The sequence below is a fragment of the Panicum virgatum genome, chromosome 8N (assembly GCF_016808335.1).
Source record: "Panicum virgatum strain AP13 chromosome 8N, P.virgatum_v5, whole genome shotgun sequence".
Lineage (NCBI taxonomy): Eukaryota > Viridiplantae > Streptophyta > Magnoliopsida > Poales > Poaceae > Panicum > Panicum virgatum.
This window is the reverse complement of record NC_053152.1, coordinates 49,177,901-49,190,185: the sequence shown is the minus strand read 5'-3', so window position 1 is coordinate 49,190,185 and position 12,285 is coordinate 49,177,901. Positions and strand designations below refer to the sequence as shown.

The following is a 12,285-nucleotide window of genomic DNA, read 5'->3' as shown; positions in this document are numbered from 1 at the left end:
ATCGAAGTCGCCTCCTCCTCAACCAAAGCTGGTGCCTCCTCAGGTGCAGCTGGTGAAGCCTGAGTCACCTCCTCGATCAGCCCCCGGGAAGTAGACGTAGTCGGACCAGGGCCGTCGTCATCGTCCAAGCTTGTGGCAGAGACGGCTGGGTCCACAGCACGCGTGGTAGCCTCAGCGTCGCCCTCTGCAACTTCTTCCTCCTCATCTTCAAATATGGAAGTGCCGAGCTCATCATCTCCTGCAACTTCAAAGACAGAAGAATTGCACGGTGCAGTCTCGTTGAAAGTGACTTCACAAGTCTCTCTGACGATGTTAGTATCAATAATCAGCACACGTTACGCTCTAGAGTGAGAAGCATAACCGAGAAAAACACCATCAGACGAGCGAGACTCAAACTTATCAAGATTTCCATCTTTCAGCACAAAGCACCGGCATCCGAAAACTCTGAGATGGTCAACACGGGGCTGGCGTCCAAACCGCAACTCATAAGAAGTCCTGTGCATGAAAGCACGCAAGAAAATGCGGTTGGACATGTAACAAGCGGTGTTAACCGCCTCAGCCCAGTATTTGCGAGGAGTCCTATGCTCATCGAGCATCGTCCTGGCCATCTCAACCAGCGTCCGATTCTTCCGCTCTACAACTCCATTCTGCTGTGGAGTGTAGGGAGAAGAATACTGGTGTCCAAGCCCTTGATCACTGCAAAAGGCGTCAAAACGAGCATTTTTGAATTCTGTGCCATTGTCACTGCGGATCGCTCTCATGGCTTGGGGTAACTCGTTTTTCAACCTCAAGATCAAGTCTCGAACAAACTCGAAAGCCTCATCCTTGGTTCTCATAAAAAAGACCCAGGAATAGCGAGAAAAGTCGTCCACGATCACAAGAACATACCACTTCCCACCAATAGACATCACCCGAGAAGGACCGACAGTGTCCATGTGTAGCAACTCTCCAGGGTGAGAGGTCATCACCTGATTAACAGGCGGATGTGAAGTGGCAATCATCTTCCTGTGGCGACACGGATGGCAAACAAGGTCCTTTTCAAACTTCAATTTGGGCAATCCTCGGATCAGGCCAAGTGAGCTTAGTCTTGACAATAAATTGAAGCTCAAATGTCCAAGTCTTCTATGCCACTTCCACAAATCAGAAGAAGGACCAGCCATCAAGCAATCAGAAGGGCCAAAAGGAGCTCCAAAGAAGTCAACCAAGAACACTAGATCGCGAGGTGTAATCCGGCAAACCAAATCTCCCCAGGAATCCAAAACACGCGAGCAACCCTCCTTGAAGCGAACCTCAAACCCCTGATCAAGAAGTTGCGAGACAGAGAGCAAATTAAAACCAAGATTCGAAACCAAAGCAACTTCTCTCAGGGTAAAGCGATCAGAAACTCGAACAGCACCAAGTCCACGTACCTTTCCTCTTCCATTATCCCCGAACACAATGTACTCCTTTGAGCGCATCGGGGTGAGGCTGGAGAACCATTTGTCATTTCCGGTCATGTGGCGCGAACAACCGGAGTCCATGATCCACCTGTTCTCCAAGCCTCCGACCTGCACATCAGTAGTGAGACAAAGGGTGAGCAAATGTCTCAACACTGGGGTTAGCAAAGTGAGAAGCAAACCAGTGTTGAGCCATTTGCTCTACAGAAGGGTTAGCAATACCAGACAAAGCGTATCCCCCGTCCCGTCTACAGCATGACTGACGAACACCACCGCGAGGAAAGCGTGGAGCCTCAAAACCTCCTCCAAAGCCTCGGTCCCGTGGTCCATAGCCGTACTGAAAACGACCAGGAGTACGACCGGCAAAGCGACCACCCGCTGGAGCACGGTAACCACCACCGTCTCCCTGACCTCCACCTACACGGCGCGCCCTAGCATCTCGCCTATCACCACGCCGAGAAGGACCATGCACCCAAGCAGAGTACATGTCCACGTTCCGTCTCTCCTGCTCTCTCCTCACAGCCCGCTTCCTCCTGAAGCAAAACTCCTCCAGGTGACCTTCCCTGTCACAGAACTCGCAGTGGTACCTCACCTCACGCTTTGGAGGTGGAGGCCTAGCTTGCGGACGGGGAGGAGCAGCCCTCTTCTTCTGGGAAACCTGTGCTGTGGCAGCAGGGAGCGTGTCGAGGGGGTTCCTCAGCGCATTGGGCTTTGGAACCCAAACCTGCTTCTGCGGAGGTGCTTTCGTTGGTTCTTTAAGCACACCATCCGCGGGGTCAACAAGCGAAGGCTGTGTGCTCGTGCTAGCAGTGTTTCCAGCAGCCTTGCCAATCTTAGCATACAACCTGTCAAAGTCTGACTTCGTGTATGTGTAACCGTCCCCAAACCCATCACCACGCTTGAACTACTTAATCATCATGCCCAACTGCGGCTCACTGCTAGAAACCCAACTCAGAATCGCCCTAAGGTATGTGTTCTCATTCTCCAAGTTGCCTTTCTCTACCGCAAGACTATCTAAATCAGCAATCAAACCAGGGCAAACAGAGCAGTCAATAGGTGGGCTAGACTCTACGACCTTAGTCTTTCCAAAAGACTTGATCAAAGCGTTCTTCTCCTCTAGCTCCGAACTAAGCGTGGGACAAAGCTTGAAAGCGCCAAGAAAAGCAGGCCTAGATCTAAGCTCCTCTAGTTCACAAACAACAGTAGCAAACTTGGACTGCAAAGAAGCTAGATCAGACTTGAAGATAGGACACTCATCGCATTCAAGCACATCACTAACAATGGGAGCGTCCTTGACAAGTTCAAGCTCATGCTTGGCCTTGGCTAGCTCGTGAGACACATCAGGAAGCGAAGTCTTAGCAACATCTAAGTTCGCGACGTTCTCATCATGCAACAAGATCATTCATGTGAGATATGCAACCAGCGCACTCATCCTCACTAGATTTCTCCCTAGCACAAGCTAGCTCAGCCCTAAGCTTTGTACGCTCTCTAGCTACTTCCTTAAGCAGCCTCTTCTGGTTGTCGAGAGCGGCGTATAACTCCCTAACCTCTGTATCAAGCAGGTCGATCGTGGAGTTTACCTCTGAATCGCTCTCGGATCCAGGAGAAGAGCCGGAGTGCGTCGGTGTAGCATGTCCACCCGAAGACGCACGAGCACCATCGGCTTTGCCCGCCATGGTGCAGAAGCTCTTGTGCCGACCGGCCGCCAAGCAAAGTCCGATGAAGCCGGTGGCTTCCTTGTCCCGCTTCTTCTTCTTCTTGTCGTCGTCGTCGGAGGTCGGTGAAGAAGAGCGGTCGGTGTCAGAGCTCTTGTCAAGGTCGCTGAGCTGCGCCAGGAAGGCCTTCTCACGCTTCTTGGCCTTGTACTGGAAGCGCTTCTTGAGTGACTCCTTGTCGAAGCGTCCTCCCCGGCCACGACTGCGGTGCTTGTGGCGCTGACACTCCTTGTTGGAGCCTCCCTCGTCGCGGTCGCGGTGGCGGTAGTAGTCGAAGGAGTTGTTCTGGCAACCGCTGGACTTCTTGGGGCAATCGGCGATGAAGTGGTTCAGATCACCGCAGTTGTAGCACCCGGGGTTCTTCTTCCTCTGCCTGTTGTGGTAGACACGCTGGAACTTGCTGATGAGGAGGCACAAGTCGTCATTGCCCAGCATCACTAACTGCTCATCTGTAACAGAAGGCAAAGAGGCAAGAGAAAAGCCAAGAGCAGAGTTAGCGTTAGAGCTCGATCCACCTGGGCCAGTCACAAGAGCGACGCTCTTGGAAGGAGGGGCACCATTGAGCTTGGCTCGTGTCTGGTTATCCACCTCCGTGGCCTTGAGCTTGCTGAAAAGCTCGTTCACGGTCAGAGTCTCATAGCATGCAGACTCAATGATCGTGTTCACCTTGAGATCCCACACAGAGCGGTCAAGTGCGTAGAGCAACTTGAGAGCCTTCTCGTGCTCTGTGTACTCAAGGGCACCAGCAGATCTGTTCGCATTGACCTTGTTCACAATCGACTGAAAACGACTGAACATCAGGTCAATGCTCTCACCCGGCTCCTGTGTAAAGTTCTCGTACTCACGCCGGTGTGTCTCGAACAGTCTGTCCTTCACCTGAGGTGTACCCTCGTGGTAGTTCTCAAGGCACGTCCAAATTTTGTGGGCTTCCTGAAAACCCTGGACGCGTGAGAACTCCACACGAGAAACGCCAGCGAACAAGGCATTGATGGCCTTGGCATTAGCCTCGTGCTGGATCACCTGGAGAGGTGTGGTCCGAAACAGTAAGCACCTCATAAAGCTGGTTCTTGGTAATTTCCCAGACCTCGGCTCCCATGCTCTGCAAGAAGGCTCTCATGCGAACCTTCCAGTAGGCATAGTCCTCGCCGGAAAATACCAGGATCTTACCAAGACTCGCCATTGTCGCCAAGTGGTTTTCGAACCGGTTAAGGTATTGAAAACCTCAACCAAGCTCTGATACCAATTGAGGGACCGAAACCGGCGACCAAAGGGGGGGTGAATGGGAGCCGATCTAAATTTCTTTCGAAATCGATCCGTCGGCCTATATCCCAAAATCACCGCAAACCCTAAACCTAGGGTATGTGAGGATAGTTATGAACAAGCCATCTCACAACAGCACACCCTAGAAAACTTCGCGGAAGCAAAACTCGAAAAACTCCACAAACAGCAGCACACTGAGTCAGACCGGTCTGACCGCTTGCACAGACCGGTCAGACCGGTCGGGCTGGAATTCAAAAATCCAGACCGGTCAGACCGGTTTGCAGAGACCGGTCAGACCGGTCCCTTCCAGACAGCCCGAGACCAAAGCTTCAAAAGGCAAATCTTGAGCAAACAAAGTCCAAATTCGATGAAACTTGGAGGAAAACTTCGTAACTACCCCGTGAACATATCCCCAAAGGATCTCACCCAAAAGATTCAAGGATTGAGAGAAATCGAGGAAAGATCAAAGAGGATTGGGGTTTTCTCAAGAACACAAAATCGCCAATTCGTGAGAACTCTCGATTCCAGTAGGTTTAGCACTTGGCTAGAAGGATTAGAATCGTCACAAAGAGTCCATCAAACCACGAATTCAAGGGTTGGTCTCCTCCAAACAAGAAACACACCGAAAGAGGAGAATTAAACCCAAAACACAAGAGAGAAGGGGAGAACGAGATGCTCAGCACACACAAGTGAATCTCAAACAAATTTCATCCATTAAACTTAGAGGAATTCACCTATACAAAGGCTAGAGCCATCCGCCCATTATCCACCCACTAGATTGAAGAGAATAGCTATAATCTAAACTCTTTTTGCGTTGGAGTCCTTGGCCCTAACCTAGAGTAGAGGCTGGGAGAAGGAAAAACCCAGAGAAAACAAAAGACTCAAGAGACTCAACCAGCCACGGGCTGGTGGGGGGTTTTATACCCGGCTGCTGCGGCCAGACCGGTCCAGGGGACCGGTCAGACCGGTCGGGTCAGCAGCACCCTGCTGTACAGCTTCGATCGACGGCGGAGCTTCTTTCTTCGACTCGAAGTCTTTGCTGCGATGCCGCAACGTCGACGAAGATCCGGTCCGCGGTTTTGGAAGGTCCGCGAAACCCGGGTAGGTGGCCAGTTTTGAGAAAACCGCCAAAACCTCACGCGCGGGAAGATTCCCGCCTCCACGTCGTGGCCCTAGACGCCGTTCCCGCCTCGGCCTTCTGACGGCCCTAAATGCCGCCCGACGCCCGTCACCTCCTCGCCCGCAGCGAGGCCCTAGACGCCGTCGACGCCCGTCGCCTTCGTCAGTCCCGAGACCGACGCCCATCACCTCCACGACTTGGCATCTTCAACCGCCGTCCGCCTCTTTGGTTTTGTGGCGCAAACCAAGAAACCCGTCTTCCGTCGCCGCTTGTGCCCTCGATTCAGGAGTGGACGCCACAGCTGCTGCCCGGTCTGAGCTCCTCCACGGCAACTCTCCGTCGACACTCGGCGCCCGTGTACCTGCAATCCAAAGACCAAGCGCACGATCACACCACACGGTTGACAATTCACTCATCACAGTCAGGATAGAGTACTCTCATTCCTCATTTTGATAAGCTAAACATCAATACACAATCTGATCACCTGACAAGCGGCGGAGGAGGGTTCGCTTGATGGATGAGGAGATAGGCGCTGATGGAGAGGAGGAGGCCGCAGTAGGAGTCGATGCTGCTACACAGATCACGGAACTGTCGGGCCGTGCTCCTTGCCCTAAGGACGCGTAAGAACAGAGTGCTCTGTTTGTAGGACTCGATGAGGTTGTGCGCTTGATTGAGTGCATTGGTCACCTGATACCCCAGCTCTGCCTCCAAGTGCTGCTGCTGCTGCACGATGGAGCAGCCGGCCGGGGAGAGCAGGAGCACCTGGAGCATCCGCACGCGCTCTTCCTGCTTAACCTCATGAAACACCAGGAAGCGCATTGCTATTGTGATGAGCGTGACGGCGTCCAGTCCCAAGATCTGAACCAGGTTGGCCGCCTTCCCGATGATGTCCCAGAACGCCGCCATTTCGTGTAGTTTAGTCACCACACTGTTCCACACTGACGATCGATCCTGCAAGAGCTAGTACAAGTGCAAAGGTCAGGCCGAGTCAGCACAGAACACATACGGTCGAGAAGTGTATGTGTGCTCGTAACATGCATACATATACCTTCAGATCCACGCTAATAATTTTGGGGACGAGACCGGTAATATAGGAAACAGATATGAATGTAGAGCGATGAAGGACGATTTCGATCTATGTCTCTGTATATATAATAGGTTCGTTGAAGCCGGAGCGAGCATGTTTATTTCATACAATTAACTGATTACTTCGCCTCGTGAAGAGATGGCCATAGGCTTGCTCATGAGCCTGAGCTGTATCTGCATTCATGTTTTCAAGGCTCAGGGGGGTTTCAGAATGAGTTACCCACTTACCCCGGGGCGCCGTGCGGGTATGGAGTACCCTCCGGTTCATGCACTGGAAGCCTTTTGTTTCTCTGCTGCACCCACTTTAGATGCCCTACGACATGGCTCAGAGTTTATTCCAACTTTTAAGGAAGTCACAAGGGAGCAATCGCAAGTCAGGGTTTACAATCCCGCTCGGAAACCGCCGGGAACCGGATTTTTCCCCGTTCCCGGAACTGGGCGGGACCTGGTTCCCGGCGGGTTTTCGGGGAAACCCGTTTCAAAATTTTGAAATTCAAAAATTTTTATAAAAAATTAGAAAAAATGATAAAAAACTACACTTCCTTATGAGTTCACTGGTATAGTTCTTGACGAAATCTAAGGTTGTTTTATTGGGCAAATGATCGATTTGGGTTTGGACCCTTTAACGAACCCGAACTCTGTAACTGATACCCCTATCCCTATCCACATTTCACTCCCAGGCGGCCTCCCCAACACCGCACGACGGCCAGAAGCTCTTTCCCCAAGCGCTTGCTTCCTTCCCTTCGCCGGCGGTGGAGGAATCCCGCAGCCTGTGCGCGGAATCCCGGCCGCGAAACGCAGTTTCCCGCCGGGAGGAGGCGGATCCCGAGCTCCACCGGCCGGCCGCGAGCGTCGGCCGCATGTCCCGTAGCGGGATCCGGATTTCCCGAGTGGATTTCAGTGGATCCCGAGCGGAAACCGCGGACAACGACGCGGGAAGGGTGAGGACTCTAGTTGTTTTACGGTTCAAGGTGTCGATCTGCTAAGTAGTGGTTGTATGATGGTTGTATGAGTTATAGGCAGTGCTAGAGGACTATACATTATCTTGCAAAATGTTAGGTGCATAATGATGGTTACATGCATGTAATCCTATTTCTATGCCACGTGACTTGACTTTGCTAAATGACTTGTATTTATAAGACGCTATATGTGTAAAACTTATGCTGTGACATGTCTATATATGTGTGTGGCATGTATATATGTATCTTATATATGTTTGTACCATGTCATGTATTCAATTTGCACTGAAATGCTGCCAAAATTTTCATTGTTCGTACTAACTATGCAATGCTATGTCCATTATATACATTAAAACATTATATATGTCTTCAAAATATCTTACGACATGTTAATTATTTAAATGGAGTCTTTTCTTTGCAAAATTTGGCTTCACTGCACCTTTTTTTTTTTTTGAATTCCGGTCGCTGTGACCGGTTTCCCGGTCAGAAAACACCGGTTCCCGGTCGGGAAAACCGGTTTCCCGATTTTTGAATTTGAAGTGCCATCCCGTCCGGTTTCTGGCGGTTTTCACCGGGAACCGGCCGGTTTCCCGTTCCCGGACTCAGGCGGGAAAGTGGCTCCCGACGGAAATGTAAACCCTGATCGCAACTCGGCGGAGCTCGACTTCCTTTTTTGTGAATAGATGTGCACACCCCGGGACATCACATGGAGCTCCCAGGGACTCCCAGGTACTTCACATCGACCTCCCAAGGACTCCCAGGGACTTCACATGCCTGTTCTTCTCGTCCTCTTTTCCAGCGCTGCAGCAAATGTTGACCGAACCCTCTGACTATTCCAATTCGTCCAACCCACCTTTGTTAATAATACAGAATATAGCATATATATATACCATGGGACATAGCCACGCGAAGGAGGTAACTTTACTTATCGTCTCCAACACCCTCCAGCTCGATCTTAAGGTAGGACGCCATGGCCAAGAAAAAGAAGCGAAGGAGGTAACTTTACTTATCGTCTCCAACACCCTCCAGCTCGATCTTAAGGTAGGACGCCATGGCCAAGAAAAAGAAGCGGTGGACGGAGGACGAATCAAGCTCCAGCAGATCGAGGTATGCCATTCACAATCACACCAACCTATGCTTGTCCGAATCAACTCTTGATTTGCTTGAAATCTCACCTGACTTGCTGGGGACCAAACAGCTCAACTGATGACCTGCCTACAGAGGAAACTAGATGTCGAAGAAGCCGGTCCCAAGCACAGAGATATGCTAGGAAAAAAAAGGTACTTCCTATGTTCTTGGTGTCAGCAAATTACCGTACTTGTGACATCTCGATCAGCTTGCGAAGCTTTAATCTGCTTCACAATTTGCATGATTTTGCACTACTTGACTTGTGTTTCGAGTTTTTTTTCACTTTCCCAAGCCCCTCTCCCGGTCTCAGATCTGAAAGATTTGCCGATTGGAGCTGCCTTTTAACCTGTTACGGATCTGTCTGCACTCTGCACGCATCCTCCGACTCCGTGCCTTCTGTCAATAGATGATCCAAGGCTATGTTTAGATCCGTAAAACTGCAGTAAAAATAGTCACATCGGACACTGTAGCACAATATAGCACTTTTTGTTTGTTTGTGGTAATTGTTGTCCTATCATGACCTAACTAGGCTCAAAAGATTCGTCTCGCCGTGTACATCAAAACTATGCAATTAGTTTTTTTTTATTTATCTATATTTAATGCTCTATGCATGAGGCAAAAGATTTGATGTGATAGGTGAATAGTAAAATTTGGAGAGAGAAATTTTAGAACTAAACACAACAGCCCAAGTCGAAGCAGCAGCAACAGCTTCCACCCCGGCCGGTAGCTAGCCCCCATCCATATCGATCCCCTACCTCCTGCGACGTACTGCACACTGCTGCTCGCGAGGGGAGACCGGCCGGGGGTCTGCTTCGCTGGCGGCAAATGGCCCTAAAGCCAAGCTGCTTTCCATCGTGAGTGTGCCACCGTGTGTTGGTTGCCACCAGGCCCCATACGCCCATACCCAGCAAGACCTCTGCCTGCCAATTTCCTTTGCGTGCACCGCTAGCAGATGGCAGCCAACCACACGGCATCTAAAGCTTTCACGTAACGTGGCCCTGACAAGAGATCTTATTTTTTTTATATAAAATAGGGTTCTAAACCCCACTCATCTGAGATGGCTTAAATCTGTGCACAAGGATTCGAACCGTGGCTGCTATCTCCAGTTCTCCACTCTACAATGAGCTAGCCAACCAAGCTAGCCAGTGTCCGCTTGTACGAACAGATCTTATTTACTTCGAGAGTTACGCTCCCCTCGCATCATCTTCCTTGTGCATTGTTCCTCACCCTTTTCCTCAGTTCAGTGGTGTGCACATTTTTTTTTAAATTTATGAAAAAGTTCCGACCTTCATCATTCACAAGCAAAAAACTACAGTCAAAAGAGTTACAAGAGTTTCTTAAATAGATTCTAAACCTCAAATGAGGGGACTCATAAATACAAAAAAAAAGAAAGCTATAAAACCAATAAAGAAAACTAGAAGACTAAACTTCAATCTTCTTCTTCGTTCTTTTTCAATCTTGCAACGTCTTCGTGTAGCATCAATCTAATACATCTCGTCTGCTTAGAAACTTTATGTCCGGATCATCTGCTATCTACCCTTTCATTTCCACATAAACCTCCGACTAGGGCATAGGTGTGAGGAAATATCGACATCGCCTCTGGTGAGCGGGTGGCACTAAGAAGTGTCACCAATACCGACGCCAGCATAAAGCCAGACAAGAATTTCCTCAAACATTCTTCCATCAGTGGTGTGCACATAAGACTGGCATGCGCAAAGTTCATTTTTTATATAATTGTAAGTTTTAGAATTCCTTCTTGAAAGCTCTCAATACATAGGTTTAAAGATTATACAATATATGTTCTGTAGGTGCTTTATTGTGCGGGCTTAAAGATTTAGGCTTCATGTTTGAAAGTTTTCAACATACCAAAATGATCATACTAACAGTTAATGTACTCTCAGAGCAAAGTCATAAGCATACTGACTGAGCTCAAGGAGGAGATGCGCAAACAATCAAAGAAGATTACTGAAACTAAGGAGGAGGTGGTTGCAGCGCTGGGCCCGCCGGTGGCCATGCCCTCCTTCGGTGGTGCGCGGGGCAGGCGTCCCATGGTTGGATCCGGTCCTTCCGGATCTGCGCTTCTCCTCTTTCCTGCGCCGGGTGGCCGCACGGCCGCTAGGCGGCTGCGGCGTGCCGATTGCCTCCTCGAGGGGGCGGTGCCAGATCCAGGGCCGGTGAGGCCGGATCCGGCCTCGTCCGTGGAGACGGCGGGATGGGAGGCGGCGGCGGCATCTACAGCATGCTGGTAAAGGTCTGGCACCGGAGGCGGTCCGCTGGCAGGTGTTTTTGGTTGGTGCAGTCACGCGGAGGTGGTTCTTGGGAGCGCATCGAGAAATCCAAATCCGGCCTCGTGCTGGCCGGCAAAGGCGACGCTTCTTGCAGCTTCTTGCGCCGCTTTCTTTGTTGGAAGCTTTGCCGCTGCGCTACCTTTCAGCAAGTCCCTGTTGACGACAGATGTTACAGGAAACTGTTTGGGGAATCTTGTTCGGCATTATGCTGGTGTCAACATTAGTGACATCTCTTGATGCCACTATCTTCCTGGAGACGATATCGATTTCTGCTCACATCTATGCGCTAGGCGGAGATTTACGGGGAAGGTTCGGCAAGCAACAAACAATCCGGACATCAAGTTTCTGAGTAGACGAGAGATGTGATGGATTGATCCGTGAATTTTTTACAAGGTTGAAGCGAGAACGAAAAAAAAGATTGGAACTTAGTCTTTTAGTTTTCTTTCTTTGTTCTATAATTTTCTCTCTTGTATCTGTGAAATCCCTCTTTCGAGGTTTAGAGTCTAAGAACTCTTGTAACTCTTTTTGGCTGTAGTCATTCACTTGTGAATGATCAAAGCCGGAACATTTTCCATAATCTATAAAAACTACTTGAGCTGCAGTTTGGTCTATCAGTGTGAGTTGCTGGGCTGGCTGCCACATAGGCAGACAACAATATGGCATCAGTGATAAAATCCTCTGAAGAAGGCAGCAACTGAAGTCCAGGAGATCGAAGGCAGTGCAGCGTACGTGCTTTTGCTTGCTTCTCCAGAGCGGCACACGCGAATGCTCACTCGTTAGGAGGAACCACCGCCTCAACGACCCGGCGACTGCCGTCACCACCCGCGATATGATGCCGCAGCCTTGGAGACCGTCTGTCCCCCCGTGGTCGGGGTGGGGTAGTAGGCATTGTGTAACGAACATGGCATTATTTATGCCATTTCGAGTGATTTTGGTGATCGAATGACAACACAATCAATGGGACTAATGGTTTTGTTAAGTGGACATTTCTAGATCCCAGGGATGAAGTATAAAAGGCCATGCAAAGCAAAACACGAAGAAAGAACTCAAAGAAATGCTGAATTGGACGAGTTCTACTGAAACCAGTAGCACCGGAACCACCAATGCCTATAGCATCGGTGCATCCGATGGTTGTCGGAAGTTCCGACGACCTGGCTTTGGCACAAGTCTGCGCGCCTATGGAGATTAAGTGAAGAAAGAAGTCAAGCACCGGATGAACCGACGGTATAAAGAGAGGCATCAGTGCAATCAATGTACTATGTTCCAGAGACGATGTCAAGCGCACAAGAGCCA

At 50.1% G+C, this 12,285-nt stretch overlaps 1 protein-coding gene across 1 annotated transcript; it reads left to right on the top strand.

The window, feature by feature from the left end:
* Positions 1-8,267: 8,267 nt before the first annotated feature.
* LOC120685588 lies at positions 8,268-11,984 on the top strand. Its single transcript, XM_039967594.1, has 3 exons — positions 8,268-8,683; positions 8,775-8,856; positions 10,606-11,984. The coding sequence occupies exons 1-3, from the start codon at positions 8,628-8,630 to the stop codon at positions 10,951-10,953; spliced, it is 486 nt and encodes a 161-aa protein (XP_039823528.1). The 5' UTR covers positions 8,268-8,627; the 3' UTR covers positions 10,954-11,984.
* Positions 11,985-12,285: the final 301 nt, after the last annotated feature.

Bases quoted from the DNA above. Each gene is read 5' to 3' on its own strand.
- LOC120685588 (XM_039967594.1), top strand. From the start codon at position 8,628: ATGGCCAAGAAAAAGAAGCGGTGGACGGAGGACGAATCAAGCTCCAGC. The intron at 8,684-8,774 runs GTATGCCATTCA...GGGACCAAACAG, and splicing joins TCAAGCTCCAGCAGATCGAG to CTCAACTGATGACCTGCCTA. The intron at 8,857-10,605 runs GTACTTCCTATG...ATGTACTCTCAG, and splicing joins GATATGCTAGGAAAAAAAAG to AGCAAAGTCATAAGCATACT.